Consider the following 18,619-nt stretch of genomic DNA (forward strand, 5'->3'; position numbering starts at 1 on the left):
CATAATAACTACTTCTGGTAGTTGCGTTCACTTCAGGGAACGATGTATAATGAGAAAATATTAATTCAGAATTTCTTTTCTGATATTGCTACTACAGGAGCAAAAATAAAATGTGGAGAATATTTTATCTTCCACATTCAAGAAAAGATTCTGAATATTACAGAGTTATACTAAATATAGAGTCATTGTATTCATATTTCGGCTTGTAATCCTTCAGGGATATGATGCCAAAAGATAATAGCCTTGTATTTGTCCTTCTGGGATATTTTATTTAGTTAGTTTTTCAAGGCTCACAAATTCTAGGTGGTGACTCACGTAAAAAACTCATTTAATATTATCCATCTAATTTTAGGAACTTCAGGTTCAATTATTGTCATATTTACAAAACTTCTGGTTTTGTAAACAATATATATGAGTTAATCTTTGAAACTTCAGGTTCAAATATTATTTCATATTTACAAAACAGCTGATTTTGTAGGAGAAATATTGGGATTAATTTTGGAAGCTTCAGGTCCATATATTATCCCATATATACAAAACTTCTGGTTTTGTAATTAGTTTTCAGAATATTATAATACGTATTCTGATTATGTTTTGGACTTCAAGTCCATATTTTTCACACTTTATGCAAACTTCAGGTTGCAAAAGTGATATCATTATTAAAATAAAGACTTTGATGAAACTGGGGACTTCCGGCCCATAAACATGTATTCTCATGATTTTACAAACTTCAAGTTGTAAATCGTAAAACTCGAGACTTCGGGCCCATATATATGATTTTCTCACAATTTTACAAACTTCAGGTTGTAAATCGGATATAAATAAAAATAAAGATTCAAATAAATAAATATGTGAATAAATAAATATTCAAATAAATGGAATACAATAAAAATAAACATTTAAATAATATCAGGACTTCTGGTCTAGATTCTTGGTTTTGTAAACTTCAGGTTACAAGTAATATTTATGACTTCAGGTCACAAATTTATAATTTCGTAAACTTCGGGTTACGAACGATATTCAGGATTTCAGATCCAGATTCATGATATTCAAGACTGCAGGTCCAAATTCATAATTTTGTAAACTTCAGGTTACAAATAAGATTCAGAACTTCATGTTCAGATTTATGATATTTCAGACTTCAGGTCTAGATTCAAGAGTTTCAAGACTTCAGGTCCAGATTTACAATTTTGCAAACTTCGGGTTGCAAATATTGTATAATTATAAAGAAAATTAAGCAGAAATATAACAGAAATTAAAAAGCAACTGGGACATCACAACTGGGATATCCGTATTTATAATATTTAAGCAACATAACAGCATAATAATAAGATATTATATACCTGAGCTGATCGTGCTGATAACGTGTTATAAAATTAATTTAGCAAAGATAAATTATTGAAGAAGAATTGAATAAAAAGAGAGGAAGAGAGCAAAGCAATTATTATTTCCGGATGAAGAGAAGAGAAAATTGTGCAAATTACATGAAGAGAGGGGGGGTATTTATAGGCAATTTGCCTCCCCTCCAGCCAATAAAAATAATCCCTTCCAGGCTAAGTTTTTGAGGCATTTAATGCCTTCCCATCTCCTTTGGCTAAAGTCAAAAATAGGGGGTGGAAAAATCCACCATCTGCAACATTTATTAATATGTGAAAACTGCGATGATTTATCATTAACTGACAACATAGCAATCCAGTTGGTGGGACACAGCATCACTCCTTTCCTTTGATCTCTGCTAAATTTCATCATGACCTTCACTCTGCTTGTGAAGAGTATGGCTCTCAGTTTCCATCTGGGAATGGGATGCAGTCATTTACTTCATTGCTAGCTGCTCTCAATTCATCTGCAACTCTCTGTACTCCATGTCAATCTCTTCAAGTGTTTCCATGAGTTCACTCACAAAGCTGCAACTGTAAATACAACAATTATTTTAACTTTTTAGATAGCCATTTCAGTGCTCATATCGACACAAAAAATTACTATATTTGTAACTAATCATATACCTGAATGAAAATGTTAGAAGACTCATAACACTTTTGTTGGCCAAGCTCAATGAGAACTTCATCACTGTAGAACTTCAACCATTGTAATGGCCCTACTTGAATCTAAAAAACAAACGATGGGGAAAGAAATGAAAATTCCAAGGGATTAACCAACCAAACATGTATGCCTAACCTAATGATGAGGGTAAATATCAGAGATGAAGAAATTTGGTTAGACAACAGTTCTGACAGTCCTCATAATTTAGTGCAGACAAGAAAGATGGATGCTAAAACTTATGAAATTGAGTTTTATAGTCAAACCTGATATGTCAGAGTATGATCATTGCCAACTTCTTGGCCATTAAGGTTCCATAGGAACTAAAGAATATCATGACCACCTAAGGCTTTGAGAATTCCTCCAACTCTTTCTGAATCAAGTCAGCCATAGGCTTGATGTAACCTTCTTGTTGATAACAGGATCGTATGATAGAAACAAACATCCTTGATAGGTATGCATCTTCCCTGACATATTATTCTAACTCAGAAATGGTTTTATGACATACAAATTGATATACTATAGGCAAGAAATTAGAGAATATATTAAAACAAATGCAACACCTAAATATTCTCTTCAGAACACAGAGGCTTGATCCAGTCGTGGAGATAAAGCACTGTAGATAAAATCTTCTGCTGAAACAAAGTAAGTTTCATCTCGTTTAAGCTAGGAACACCATCTTCTCTGTTGATGCAAGAAGCAGCCTTTTCTTCTCTCTCATTCATAATTATTTCTTCTATATTCAAGCATTTAAGTCATTTGAGCTTACAAATGATGTAATAATGAGAAAACATTAATAGCAATTTGTTACATACCTGTTTTCAAGCTTGTTTTCAACTCAATTTCCATTAAAAATTTTCAACAACATGTATGTTTTCTTCATACTATGTTCAAAAACAATAGAATTGTATCAGTATGACAAATTAAATAGGCATTAGAGCTATATCAGCAAGAGTGAGGGAATTTAATACAAAAATTAAACGAGCGTATGACTTGTCTCCTCTGCTAAGCGTCCATCGGTGTGCCACCTTGCTACTTAAATTGCCCACCTGTTTGTGATATTGATAATGCATAATCATTAATGCTGCAATAAGGATTTTATTTGAAGCTAATATGTTATTTCTAGGAAATTTTAATGAATCAAAATTCAACAGACTATAAATAGCAAAAAATATCTAAACCTCATCACCTTGTCTGCTTTTCTTTTTCTGCTACAACTTCATGCTCTGTATTCCCCTGCATTTTTTGTTACCATTTTCTGATGTGAATCTAAACAAACTATGTTGTGATTATGGTAAGGGGGCAACAAGACATTGAAGAAAGAAGAAAGTATTGTACATCCAATATTGTTCAAATAGTATAAAAATTTACAATTGAATTGAATTATTACATAAACATGCCAAGCTCTTGCATTGGTAGGAAATGAGCTTTAACCAATATAAAATTAATGTTAAATTTGATTCTTATTATAAAAATTTGATGAACAAGATTCAAACCAGTATGCATTGCAGAATCATGTCTCAGTTGATGTATTTGAGGTAATCCTCCTGCTCTTACTTCTACAACAATTAATTACACTTCAGATTTTGTCAATCTCTAGATAATTAAATCAAAGTTCATTTGTTATAGAAAAGATGGCTCAACCTAACTAAACCCACCACATTGATGGAAAATGAGCAAACTATCAAACAACAGTAACTAAAGTTACAATAGAAGAGAAAATCAGCACATACCACTGCCATGAGCAGACTTCTTTGTCAAACTCAAAGTCTTAGGGTTGCAGCAGATGTTATCGACACGGAGCCTAACGCCGTTGATTTTACCAGGGAAGATCTTCCTTTGCCTTTAAGAAAAGTAAAGATAATTGCAGGGGTGTCTTCGCAAAAATAAATATAAGGTAAAACTATCATTTAGGTTGCAATATATTTTAAAAAATAACCCAGAGCAAGCCAGATATCCCCTTACTTGTAAAATTACCTTTAATTCAGTTGTAGAATTGGTTCCCTTCCTAAGAGCTATATCATATCAGCAAGAGTATAGAAATTTCAGTACCTGGATTATGACAAGAGTCTCCTCGCCTAATGCATAATCAGTTACCCAAAAAAAAAAAAAAGATAATGCACAATCAAAAAAATATATAGTTGGTATTCTTTTTTTTTTTGGGAAAAAATCAATGGAAATTATTGATGAACATGATTCACAACCTTATAACGTATTGCAAAATAAGTCTCCTCTTCTTTGAATTCAAAAACAAAGGAAAAATTGAAGATACAATCACAAGTATAAAAAAATATTTAAATTACTATAAAATATAACTACTCAAAGAAGAATAATAATTTATTATTGAATTAGTGATACATAAGTCATACCATTTAGTTGAACCTTGCTAATTCTCCTGAAAAACAAATCAGACTTTTAGATAGTTTATGACTAACTAAATAAACATATTTTAAGAAGACAGTAGCTATTATCACGTATAAAAAAGATAATTGTTTACCATCAACAACTAATTAATTCACATACCTGAACAAATCTTTGTACTATGGGGTTAAGTTTACGCATCCATTGTCCTCCTATCTTAATCAATGGATGTATCACAACATTGTTGAGCTTTAGTGTTAGTTGTTCTTCATAACCAAAGGTCTTCATTATCACATATCCATCAATCTTAAGTGTATATAAAACTGGTATACATCCCCAGTTTTGAATGCCGCATTCAAGAGCCAACTCCCTGTGCTCCATGTCAATTTTTTCAAGTGTTTCTATGAGCTTGCTCACAAAGCTGCAATTGTAAATACCATAATTTATTCAACTTTGTAGATAGCCATTTTAGTGCTCATATCGACTACAAAATTACTATTTTTGTAACTATTCAAGTACCTGACTGCAAATACAAGAAGACTCTTAACACCTTTCTAGTCGAGCTCAATGAGAACTTCAGCATTGTTGAGCTTCAACCATTAGTGTAAGTGCCCAACATAATGGTGGAAAAAAATATTAGAGATCAAGAAAGTCCATAACCAACTGTTGCAACAATATACGCAGACAAGAAAGATAAATCTAAAACTTATAAAACTGGGTTTTACTGTCAAACCTAGCATGTCAAAGTCTGATTTTTGCCAAATCCACAGTTTTTCAAGTTCTGCACTCCTCCATCTGGTCTTATGGATCACTAGTATTCTCACATAACTGGCTGGTGCTTCATGGGCACTAAAGAATTTCATTACCTGTAGTTTCACATATAAAAGTCAAAGAAAAGTTCTAGTATCCCATCAAATATCCACAACCCAGGCAAGTCAAATTTTAATATATATACTGATTTTTGTGCTGCAAAAGAATCATATACAGGAAGAGTATTTCCAGAAATTTAAATGCACCTCATCAGGCTTAGGTAATTTCTCCAACGCTTTCTGAATCACGTCATCCAATTGTTGATACTAGGGCCCAAATGATAGAAACAGGCAGCCTTGATATATATGCATCCTACCTGGCATATGATTCTCACTCAGAAATGGTTTATGATATAAAAATTAATTTACTACAGGCAAGCAATCAAAGAATGTACTAAAACAGAAGCAGCACCTAATATATTCTCTCCAGCAGACAGATTCTTAACCCAGTTGTAGAAATAGAGAACTGTGGGTAAATCCTCTTCTGAAACAAAGTGAGTTTGATCTTATTTAAGCTAGGAACACCATCCTCTCTGTTGATGCAAACATCCGTCTTTCCTCCTTTCTTGTTCATGATTATTTCTTCTATATTGGATCATTAAGTCATTTGAGCTTACAAGTAATGTAATAATGAGAATACATTGATGGCAATTTGTTAACAAACCTGTTTTCAAGCTTGTTTTCCCCTAAATTTTGCATCACAAATTTCAACCAAATAAATCTTTTGTTAATAATCGATGCTCAAAAAGAAAAGAATTGTAGCAGTATGACAAATTAAATTGGCATTAGAGCTGTATCAGCAAGAGTGAGAGAGTTCAGTACCTTAATTAAACGAGCATATGACAAGTGTCCCATCTGCTAAGTTTCCATCAACATGCAACCTTGCCACACTGAAATTGCCCACCTGTTTGTGATATTGATAATGCATAATCATTAATATTGAAGTAAGGATTTTATTCCTTGCTATTTCTAGGAAAAATTTAATGAATAAAAATACAACAGTATAAATTACAAATGATACCTAAAACCTCTTCAGCTTGTCTGCTTTTCCTTTTCTGCTACAATTCCATGCCCTGTACTCCCCTGCATTTTCTGTTACAATTTTCTCATGTGAATCTAAACAAACTATTTTGTTGTGGTATCAAGCCATTGAAGAAAGAAACAGAACCCATAAGCCTACAGTATAGTTTGTAAAAGAAAACAGAGAATCTACGGTATTATAAAAGAAAAAAGTGCACCACATACCACTGCCATGAGCACACTTCTTTGTCGAACTCAAAGCCTTTAGGGTTGCGGCAGATGGTATCGACGGGAAGCCTAAGGCCGTTGATTTTAACAGGAAGATCTTCCTTCGCCTTTAAGTAAAAAGTAAAGGTGATTGTAGGGATCAGTTCGTGAAAAAATAAAGGTAAAACTACCATTTCGGTTACAACAAATTTATAATGTTAAAAAAATCCCAGATCCGGCCACGTGCACCCTCACTTTGAATAAAATTATCAAAAGCCCTCTATACTTGTAAAATTATCGTTAATTTCCCCTGTAGAATTGCTTCCCTTTTTTTCTTTTTTTTTTTTAATTAAGTAATTAATTAAAAATTTTCACAAGAGTGACAGAGGTTGAACTCAGGACTTTCCTTCTCTTTTATCACTAAGTAGGCCTTAGAGTGAGGGAATTTCAGTACCTTGATTAAACGAGCTTATGAAACATGTCTCGCTACTAGCTTTCCATCAATCTTGTCATTGTCTCAGTTAGGTGTTCACTTTTTCTTCTTCTTCTTCTTTTTCTTCTTCTTCTTCTTCTTCTATATTTCAAACAACAGAGACATAATAGAAGCAGTGTTTTTAAGAATTCAAAATTCGAAGATGTAATTATAAATATAAAATCTTTAAATTACTCAAACAAGAATAATAATTTGTTATTGAATTAGTGATACATGATTCATACCATTTAGTTGTTCCCTTGCGATTTTCTCCTGCAAAACCAATCACAATTTTTAGATTATTAATGTCATACAGCTAACTAAACATATTTTAAGAAGACAATACAATTTATTCAAAAATATTTACAATTGTTTACACTCAACAATTATCTAATTCACATACTTGTTTTTCTATGAACAATTGCTCAACTGTGGAGTTCAGGTGACCCAACCATCGTGCTCTGGTAGAACTCATCATAACTTTGTTGAGGTTTGGTGTCAGTTGTTCTCCATAACCAAAAATCTTCATATTTGGACATTTTATTATCATAAGTTTCTCCAAAACAGGAAATTCAATAGAATATGAGCTTGAGCTAAAACAACCAATGCTACTTAGTTGTACAAGCTTCAATTCGGACAAACTAGGAAAAACAATCTTCTTTTCTAATGATGATGATACTTCCTCATTTGTGACTATTTCTTCCAATGCTGAGCAATCATATATTTTAAGTTTCCAGAGCTTCACAAGGCTTTTGACTATGGAGGGGGTGAAGAGGCTTTTTAATTTATTGCAACTAAAAATATATATAGAAGTTAAGTTTCCCAAACTTGGGGAGGTTGTGGTGAGATCTTTCCTTGGTGGTATTATTTCCTCTTCTTCTCTCATTATGAAAATCTCCTCTAAATTGTCACAACTACATATCTCCATTTCTTCCAAACAAATGAGACTCTGCAACAAATCTTGTGAAAATATCTTAACTAACTTTGGGCACATCCATAATTTTATTCTCTTCAAGTTGCAAAGGTTTATGTATTGAGTTTCACCTTTCCATATATGTGTCATGTTTGGCAGATATTTCAAATATAGTTCCTTTAATGACGAAAGCAACTTTGTTTTTCCATATGTCACCTTAAGCACTTCACAATCAAATACATATACCATTGATTTACACCAGCCTACTTCTAAATATTCCGTTTGTTCAATTACCAAATTCTTTAGGCAATTAATCAATCCTGAAATCATAACCTTATCATCATTTGACATCAACAATTTTCTTGAATATTCTTTTGAACCAATCATGAAGTTGACCTTTTCAAAACGTCCTACACCACCTATTATTATTGCAAAGTTTGATAAGTTTTTGAACGGCACATCATTATCAATTAAGAAATTCAAGTTTGGGATAATAATTTTCAAGCTAGTCAATCTAGACAAAGATTGTAACTCAGCAAGCTTTGCATTGTTTCTCAAACCCCCCTCATCTCCTTCAGAATCCCAATGCTCAAAACTTCTTAAAACATACAACTCCTCCAATTTACACAGAGAAGATATGACACCATGTGCTATTCGTGCAAGCTCTTCACAACCGTTCAAATCTAATAACCTCAAATGAATTAATTGACTGAAAGATATTGGGATCTCCCTAACATTAGAATCATTAAGGCTAAAAATTTCTAGTTTACTTAGTTGCCCGATAATAGATAGGTCGCCTAACTCGCAACCATTAAGATACAATGTTCTAAGATTTGCCAGCAAAGAAAGTGACTCTGGCAGTGGCAATAATTGAGTTTTACTCAAGTCTAAAACTCTAACATCTTTCATGCCTTGAAAAAAATTGTTAGGGAAAACCATTTTAGAATTTCCCTGCAACAGTAAAGATTGTAACTTTGGGCATTCTATCATATCTGACACTTCTTTAATATCATTTGACATTAATGAGATACATGTGAGATCTTCATATGTATCTCTGTTTGGCCACTCTTTTAGACCAGTGCCAGCTTTGACCAAGAATATTTGATTGTACTTAGGTGCTATTATATGTGCAACATCACGTACAACATCATGCAATTTTACATACTCTTCCATATTGTACCGATGTTTTCCATAAATCAAGAGAAAAGAAGAGGTCAACGTACTTACAATAGCGTGAACTCTGTGCCTAACATCCTTCATTGTCTCAACATTTTTGAACCACCTCAAAGCCACTCCATATGTAACTAAAACTTCAATTGGGATTTCAAAATCCTCTGAAAACACACTACAAAAGAAGAACAATGATTTTGCATCATCGCTTTCTAGATATTTGATGCTCAACTCTAAAGATGAAATCACACTTCTTTGCATCCCTGGGATATCTGTATAAGCAGACATTTTTAGTTGTCGTGCTACATCTTTCCACACATGCTCATTTTTGTTCTTTAATGTCTTTGCTATTGTCACAATTGCAAGTGGCAAGCCATTACATTCAGCAACTACATCTTTTGCGATTGAGCTTCTGATAGAATTTTCAACATCCATTCCAACGTGCTCCTTGAATAGCTCCCACGATTCCTGTTCTGATAAAGTTTTGACTATATATGTTTTGTCACAATCCATTTCATCGCACACATTTTCACTTCGAGAGGTAAGCACAATCTTACAACCTCCGTGATCCTTCCCAAAAGGAATACCAATCTCGGCCAATGCAATTTCTCCCCAAACATCATCCAATATCATGAGAATTCGTTTCTCCTGCTTAATTCTCTGCCACAAGGAACTTGCTCGTGCTGATTCAGGAATATCCGACAATGATTTCAGATCTAGCTTGTAAGCAATTGCTTTTTGAATTTCCATGATATTTGGGGTTTGAGACACAACTACAAAAACTACTGAATCATACAACTTCTCTTCCTCAGCTTGTTTGCCAACTTGTTTCACCAGAGTGGTTTTACCCACACCCCCCATCCCACAAATTCCAATTATGCTGACCTTGTCATCTTTCAAGGCCTCCATAATTTCATTCTTGATTGATTCTCTGGATTCAAAAATTCCAGAAAATCCAACAGTTGGAATGATAATGCTTGAAGAAGGAGGAGCAGGCTGAGAGAGAATTTGAAATTTTCCATCTTCTTGGAGCTGAGTGATCACCGTTATCTTCTGCTTTGCCATCTTGCTGAACCGGTAACGCGATCGGACATTAATGCACCGACCTTTGAAGCACATCTTGTTCACGTTGCCTTCATATTCCAAAAACGTTTCTGCTTCTGCAGAGACATTATCAACTTTAGATATCCAGTTTTTGACATCAGGTAAGATAATTTCTCTGTTTCTTTCAGCAGCATCAATTCTCAATTGCATGCTGTCTCTGGTAGCCTTGAGTTCCTGAGCTTGATTTCTTAATGCTTCGATGTTGTCATTGTAGTTAAGCAGGTAGCCAATCTGACGGCCTGCTGCATCGAACAAGCGGCTGAAAGTAATTTCAGAAATTGAACTAACACATGAAGTAACAATTTCCATGATGTATACTTTGAGTGTTTTTTGTTGTCGGGAGATCGAGAATGAATAGTGATGGATAGAAGGTAGGAAAGAGAAGAGAATGGCACGTAATTCATCTCTTATAATACTTCTATCCTCTGCCTTTTGTGGTAGAAGTGATTCCCCACCACAATCAGGAAAAAAAAAAAAAAACTGTCTCATTACAACAATTTGGTAATGGAAACCAGCTCAGGTTTTGCACAAGTATTATTATATTAAGCATGAATTATTAATTAATTAATAACAAAGTTTAGCTTTTGCAAGAGCACTTAATAAAGCTAATGCTACTTTGCCTAGTTTAATCTTCATTTTCCACGACTTTGAATTATAAAATAATTAAAGATAGAAATGTTTAAAGATAAGGACAAGATTAAAATAATAATAATAATAATAATTTGAAAAAAAAAAGGTTAAAAATTATAATATTTAAAACAATTAAGCTGTCACGAAATAATATTATTTCATATGATAATAGACAAAATGAAATTCTTGTAATAATTGGTTAAGATAATTCAAATCGAATTAGGTTCCATAGTTAAACTAGAACAAACCATAGACTACCCAACTTTCGAGTTGGATTGAACCAAATTATGCAGGTGCAAATGAGTTAACCAGTAATGAAATAGCGAAATTAAAAAAAGGCAGGGAAAAGAGATTGCAATGGAGACTCACAATATGAAGATGAAGATGGATGAACAAGCAGAATTAAGAAAAGGCAGGGAAAAGAGATTGCAGTGGAGACTCACCATATGAAGATGAAGATAAATGAAAGTAAAATTTAGTCTCCAAAATCTAAAAAGTAAAAAAGGTTAAAGAACTCATTCAAAATCCTTCAACACCAAATTTTCTATTGTACTTCAATTTTTTTTTTCATATTTTCAAATGAGATGCTTGAAGAGTTCAATCTCTACAGTGGTAGCAGTGTGCATAGACTACAAAATTGATTATTATTAGATTTTGAGTAGAATCAAATTTGAATATTAGTTGATTTAATTTTAATTTGAATCCACAACCGATAGTTTGAAATTGAGTTTGTTTGAAAATATTGTTAAAGATTATCAACATAACAAATAACGTCATTAATAAAATAAATAATATTAATAACTGATGAATAATATCGTTGACATAATAAAAAAATATTATCAGACAGAGTTTTAAACTATACTCAAAATAAATTATCTAATTGAATTTTTGGTTTTTTGGATAATTTATCAAATTGAAATTTTAATTTGAATTCAACCTAGAATCAAACCATACAATTAGTAAAGTTGAAGTATTTTTTGGGTAAATCCAAATTGAGTTAAACTTTTTTTAATGAAAAAGAACAAGACTAAAATGATAATAATTTGAAAAATAAAGTACCAAAGAAACATTTGAAATAATTGGACTAATGTTAAGTCTTTCTCCTACAGTAACTTCTGTTTTGTCAAAGTCCATTTGACCTAAAAACGTACAGTAGCAGACCTTACTTTTAAGCTGGAAACCACTAACACAACCTGTAATCATGCCTTCTGACTTTAAATTTTGTGGAGGAGACCCACCAAGTGAAAGAGGGGTAGGAGTGAAAGTGTATTCAGTCTCCTGACTTTGAAAAAGAAAAATAAAAATAATTTAAGAATTCATTCAAAATCCTTCATTTAACTCCTCAACAATCAAAAAGATTTCTTTCACATTTTAAATTACGATATTTTCATTTTTATCATTAGAAGAGTATAGCCACTATCATGTGGTTGCTTTTTGGAAGACGTAAATGAGTTAATGAGGTATAAAATAAGAAAAAGCAGGGAAGAGAGATTAAAGTGGAGGTCCACCGTATGAAGATGAAGATGGATTAGAGTAAAATTTAGCCTTTAAAATATATATTTGAATGTATGGGAGCCAAAAATCAAACTATGAGCAAACGTATTTTTAGTGGTATTAAAATGGGTGAACGAGAATTATGAGTATATAAACAAATCTTTTTTATGAGTGACTTTTGAATGGTTGATATCTAGAGACTGGAAGATACTAAAGATAAAGAGAGATTACAGTGGAAACCCACTATGTGAAGGTGAAGATAAAGATGGATGGGAGTTAAATTTCATGTGGCTATTCCTGGAAGATGCCTCTGTTTTTGGTAGATTAATTATCTACCAGCCACAACTTGACTCTTGATTTTCCACTGCAAATAAAAAAAGTGAGTGGTTATTTTCCAATGTCAAATCAATTGAATTTCGTGAAACTTTCATTTCATATTGTAAATGAATTGAGATGATGATCCATCATTTATAGTAAACTTAGAAAAATCAATCAATACAAATTCATTGTAAATATAATTTTTTATTTTATTTTTTTAATTTTTGTAGATTGCATCATGATGGATCATAAGTCTTTCTTATCAGGCCTCAACCTGATTTGTAAATTCACGGATTGTGTCAAAAATTTGTTGCAACAATCTGTTATAGTAGAAGTCCTCCTAAACTACAAAATTGATTAGAATTAGATTCAAATTAAGTTTTGTTTGAATATGTATTGATTCAAACTTCTAGAAAATACTAATTAGTTAATTAATAGATTTTATAATGTAATCACAAAAAGAGACGCATGCCATGTTTTTTTGCCAAGAGTTTTCGATTCTTGTTTTGAAAATAATTTAACAAACAGTGTGTGGAATTGTAATTTGCTGTTGACCAGGTATGCAAGGAAGACATTGATTTTATTGGGTATTAATTTAAAGAGTACAGTCAATGTGATTCGACAGCTTCTTAGAAGATGCAAATGAGTTTACGAGGTATGAAATCAGAAAAGGCAAGAAAAATTTTAAACCTATGCGATATATTGAATTAGTGTTATGTGAAGATGAAGATGGGTGAGACTCAAAATTTCTCTCCAAAATCTAATTTAATTTAAAAATTTTAAATCCATGCCATATATTGCAGATCAAATTGAATTACATTTTATTAATATAAATATAATTTTGACAGTGACTTCTCTCCGATAATCTTAATAATTGATAACTTTCTCGACAATAGAATGTGAAACCAGAAAAAGCAGGAATAAAGTTCAACTACTCCACTTTGAATTCTAAAATAATTAATTAAGGAGGTCTCTTTTTTCTTACTTTGATAAATTATAATTCTGTCCACATGGTAAGTTTCCACAATCAATCAATTAAAGTTAAATAAATTGAATTCGGCGGAACTTTCTTCTATAGATGAATGAATTGAGTTTACACTGAATCATTCACACTAAACTTATAAGCAATTGATTCTTATTCACTGTTAGTATTTGATTATTATTTATATTTTATAAGGAAAGTAGTTGGTATGATGCTCTCGAAGTTTGATTAGTTGTTGAGATTAGGTTAAGTTGCAATTCCAACACGATACAATACAAAAAAAATCATGTTAGAATTAAGTATTTCTAATAGGAAATTAATTTCAGGTCAATCTAATACGATTCGAAATTAAATCGGATAGTATTAAGGTTCACATGAAAGTAACCCAACACGACATGAATTGACTTGAATGTTTTGAAGAAATGTTACTTCAATAAAATTTGTTAGGGATAAATTATGAGTAATGTTATGTGTATACACTTTTGGTATACAATTTGAATCCACAAATGATATTCATCATATGATTGAGTGTTATTTTATCTTTAATTCAAGACCAATTACATAATAGTACATCATCTATGTATCTAAATTGTATAGGCCAAAAGACTTGTTCTCACCAAAGGTATAGTGCAATCCTAAAGTCCCACCCTCTAACTTTCAAAAACATAAAGTCTCACTTATAGGTCAATTTCTATTAAAATTTTCAGTTATGATTAAGGGTAAAATCATTATTTTAAAAATAATATTAAAAAAATATAACTAATTATACTTTCCCTACTAATTTTAAAAACTAATAACTTCTTCCCTACATAAAGTTTTCTAACTTTGAAAAATCATATTTTTTTCACAAACCTAGGGTTTCCATCTTTTTCCAACTTCAATTGCCCCCCATAACTCTTAAAAATAGCATTTCACCCCCTCTTGAAAGCAACATTTGTTTCAACATCTTCCTTCATCAGTGTCCTCTCTGACATCCTCCTTTGTCAACATCCTCTCCAATATCCTATTTCCCCTAAGCCAATGGGAAATAGTGGTGTGACAAAGAGATGTCTCTTTGTCACACCATTGTTTCCCATTAGCTCAAGCGAATGAGAAGGTTGAAGAGGATGGCGAAAGGGATGCCACAAAACTAAAGTTCAAGGGGAAGGGGGGGGGGGTGAAACTGTTGTTTTTAAAAGTTTTGAGGGGCTGTTGAAGTTGAAAAAAGATGGAAACCCTAGGTTTGAGAGTGAAAATGTGACTTTTCAAACTTAGAATACTTTAGGCAAGGGTAAAATTATAAATTTTTAAAACTTCGGGGGAAAATATAATGAATTATATATTTTTTTAATATTATTTTTAAAATAACGATTTTATTCTTAAACCTAACTAAAAATTTTAACAAAAATTGGTTCTTTGGTAGGACTTTGGAATTTTACTATACTTCTGATGGGAACAAGTCTTTTAGCCAATTGTGTACAACACATAGTTTCTATTGATAAATTATAGAAATATTGAAAAATAATATCAACAATAATTGAAAACTTTACAAATTGCATATAGTTGCATTTTTATATAATTGTAATTACTCATATTATTTTTTATTTTTTACTTTAATATTTTATTTTTTTGTTAAGTAGTAAGAATATAATTTGGTTAGTTAGATTATTGACTCATTTTAAAGGTCTTAGTATGTAATTTTTATAAATAAGATAAAATATTATATTTTGTGTTTTACTAATATTTGATTAGGATAATTTGGTGAATAAATTAAAATGATAAAAATACTATGAAGAGTGAAAACAATAGATAATTTCAAATTAATTTGGGTCAAGTCAAGTCAACTTAAATATCAAAGGGTTTGATTAAAGTTAAAAAATTTTAACACGATTTTAATTTGGGTCGAGTTAGAGTTGAAAGTTTTTGACACAAAACCCGAATTGATACTATATGAATAAAATTTGATGACACGAACTATCAAATCTTACAATGATGGATACCTAATGCACAAAATGAGAAAATTTTAATGCGTTTTTGTCGAGTTATAGGGATAGATGCATAAATAATCCCAAACCTTAGAGTTATATCATTGTTATTATTTCTTTAAATTAAAAGCAATGTTGTCTTCACCCTAATAGTACAATATATAGTATTATAATATAGTCTAAAATGAAATTTTAATCCTATGAAATAAGGAAAATAATATATAATAAATTAAAAACATATTTAATTAGAATCTGATCAAATCAGAATTAAATCCAATCAAAATTAGATTAAACAGGAATATACATATTTTATTTAATACAACCAACAAATAAACAAAACAGAGTGCATTTTATTCAATATAGTTGTATTTAATGAATAAATCGAACAATTCGAAGAGTTGGGGTTTTCATTTCCAACCATTCTAGACATCAAGACCTCCTACAATCAGCCTTAAAGCTACTACCCACAACTCTAAGGCCTCCCAAATTTCGCTATTCTTTTTCCTTTCCATTTTTGATATCCTTGGTTGTCCTTTTTTAACTAATAAAATCTAACCTATATATTAAGTACAAATGTCCCCCTATTCTAACAGCATCACAGATGCTATTGTATTGATTTCATTTCTTCAGCCAGCATAAGAAACCTTTGAACTCTTAAATGACATCATTTGGATGCGGAAGGAAAGGTTGTGTATTAAGGACTACACAATCAAATTGTAGAATTTTTTGATGACTGTGGATTCAAGAAATTAAATGCAACCTTGTCCTCACCCTAAAGATCTGGCTCCGCATTTCTTATGTCCGTATATAATGCTAGAGATTGATTTAGCCAAGTTCTAACTCAAGTTTAAAGATTTTATATTGTCAAGCTTGAACTTAATTTGGAGGTGTTTGTCTCATCGAGTTTACAAACTTAAAAAAATTTGATTCAAGTTAATTAAAATGATGTTATTTTAATTAATATTATTAAAACGATATTAATTTAATCGATTTTGATTCAATCATTATGTCAAACCAAACTTAATTCAAGTTCATTTTGAAAATTGTAACCAAACTCGAATTGCTTTGAAGAGAGTTTGTTGAGCCAAACTCGAGTAGCATATATCGAGCCTATATAATGGGTCAAATAGAAACCAACTCAAGTTTGCTTATTTGATGCATCTATGGCCATCACGTGAAGAGCATTGTATATATAATATTTGAACTCTGTTCCTTAACCGTACATACAATTATGCGGATTAGGTGAATGCCACCATTATAATTTGAAATGCCTTTATTTAATTTGGAAATATGGCTTTGTACGCATCAATAATTGAGTCTTTCATTGAGAATGTAATAATAATACAATAACCAAACTCAAATTGAACTTATAATAAGTATCAATTTGGGTATCAATTATGACATATTCTCATAATGATATATTATTATTAGTGTCCAAACATACTCATTACAAGTACACATGGTTTTATTGAAAACTTTTTGATGTCACAATATACTAATCAAAAGTAGTTTAGGTTTGCATGGGTATATATATAATTATTATTAACAGGCCAATTGTTCGTTTCCCACTCAAGGTTTGATAAAATATCAATTCTTTACCCTTTAAGTTTGAAATAATTAGTTTTCACCCATTTAAACATTAACCATTTTAAATAGGTGAATTTTCAAAAGAAAAATCTGTGGTAATTGCGAAGGGATTAGGCCAACACCTAATAATAAACATTAACCATTTATAGCATTAGATCTAATAGTACTTTCACAGTTACAATTTTCTCTCAAGACACTGTTAGATCTAATAGCAAAATATTTTCTTGACAGGCATCACTAACAGGATCCAATACTATAAAATGATTTCATGAATTTGTGAAAACTGCGATGATTTATCATTAACTGACAACGTAGTAGTCCAATTGGTGGGACACAGCATCACTTACAGTTAACTTCCTTTCCTACGATCTCTGCTAAATTTCATCATGACCTTCACTCTGCTTTTGAAGAGTATGGCTCTCAGTTTGCATCCGGGAATGGGACGCAGTCATTTACTTCCATTTCTAGCTGCTTTCAATTCATCTGCAATTCTCTGTACTCCATGTCAATCTCTTCAAGTGTTTCTATGTGTTCACTCACAAAGCTGCAATTGTAAATACAACAATTAATTTAGCTTTGTAGATAGCCATTTCAGTGCTCATATAGACACCAAAAATTGCTATATTTGTAACTAATCATGTACATGAAGGAAAATGTTAGAAGAATCATAACACTTTTGTTGGCCAAGCTCAATGAGAACTTCATCGGTGTAGAACTTCAACCATTGTACTGGCCCTACTCGACTCTAAAAAACAAAAAAGTGGGAAAGAAATGAATATTCCAAGGGGTTAACCAACCAAACATTGTATGCCAAACCTAATGATGAGGATAAATATCAGAGATTAAGAAAGATGGATAGACAATAGTTCTGATAGTGCTCATTATTTAGGGCAGAAAAGAAAGATGAAAGCTAAAACTTATGAAATTGGGTTTTACAGTCAAACCTGGTATGTCAGAGTATGATCATTGTCAACTCCTTGGCCTTTAAGGTTCCATAGGAACTAAAGAATATCATGACCACTAAGGACTTGAGAATTTCTCCAACTCTTTCTGAATCAAGTCAGCCACAGGCTTGATGTAACCTTCTCGTTGACAACAGGACCATATGATAGAAACAGAAATCCTTGATAGGTATGCATCTTCCCTGACATATTATTCTAACTCAGAAATGGTTTTATGATATACAAATTGATATACTACAGGCAAGAAATTAGAGAATATACTAAAACGGATGCAACACCTAAATATTCTCTTCAGAACACAGAGGCTTGACCCAGTTGTAGAGATAGAGGACTGTGGATAAAAACTTTTGCTGAAACATAGTAAGTTTCATATTGTTTAAGCTAGGAACACGAACTTTTCTGTTGATGCAAGCAGCAGCCTTTTCTCCTTTCTCATTCATGTTATTTGTTCTATATTCAAGCATTTAAGTCATAAGAGCTTACAAATGATGTAATAATGAGAAAATATTAATAGCAATTTGTTACATACCTGTTTGTTGAGGGCAGGTACATGTCCCCACTTTTGAATGCTGGACTCAAGAGCTAACTC

At 31.8% G+C, this 18,619-nt stretch overlaps 1 protein-coding gene across 22 annotated transcripts in view; it reads right to left on the reverse strand.

Moving 5' to 3' along the window:
* Positions 1-1,724: 1,724 nt before the first annotated feature.
* Positions 1,725-18,619, reverse strand: part of LOC123205186 (probable disease resistance protein At1g61190) — a 57,972-nt gene continuing 41,077 nt past the window's right edge. The window contains exons 1-19 of one of the 22 annotated variants that reach the window (XM_044622100.1): positions 7,310-10,707; positions 7,152-7,179; positions 6,889-7,008; positions 6,453-6,562; positions 6,229-6,299; positions 6,030-6,111; positions 5,872-5,893; positions 5,620-5,792; positions 5,415-5,524; positions 5,132-5,264; positions 4,918-4,988; positions 4,561-4,819; positions 4,407-4,432; positions 4,090-4,115; positions 3,771-3,880; positions 3,534-3,596; positions 3,227-3,273; positions 3,009-3,086; positions 2,853-2,921 (exon numbers count right to left, since the gene is read on the reverse strand). In XM_044622100.1, coding sequence (XP_044478035.1) covers positions 6,956-7,008; positions 7,152-7,179; positions 7,310-10,582 — 3,354 coding nt within the window. In that variant the 5' untranslated portion in view covers positions 10,583-10,707 and the 3' untranslated portion in view covers positions 2,853-2,921; positions 3,009-3,086; positions 3,227-3,273; ... (12 more) ...; positions 6,453-6,562; positions 6,889-6,955. Of the gene's footprint in view, positions 1,911-2,003; positions 2,106-2,303; positions 2,505-2,600; positions 2,774-2,852; positions 2,922-3,008; positions 3,087-3,218; positions 3,307-3,533; positions 3,597-3,770; positions 4,433-4,560; positions 4,820-4,917; positions 4,989-5,131; positions 5,265-5,414; positions 5,525-5,619; positions 5,793-5,871; positions 5,894-6,029; positions 6,112-6,228; positions 6,300-6,452; positions 6,563-6,888; positions 7,009-7,151; positions 7,180-7,309; positions 10,708-18,619 lie in introns of those variants that run through there. The other 21 variants (XM_044622094.1, XR_006499810.1, XM_044622091.1 and 18 more) reach the window with 21 other exon arrangements.

The sequence above is a fragment of the Mangifera indica genome, unplaced genomic scaffold (genome assembly GCF_011075055.1).
Source record: "Mangifera indica cultivar Alphonso unplaced genomic scaffold, CATAS_Mindica_2.1 Un_0002, whole genome shotgun sequence".
Classification (NCBI taxonomy): domain Eukaryota; kingdom Viridiplantae; phylum Streptophyta; class Magnoliopsida; order Sapindales; family Anacardiaceae; genus Mangifera; species Mangifera indica.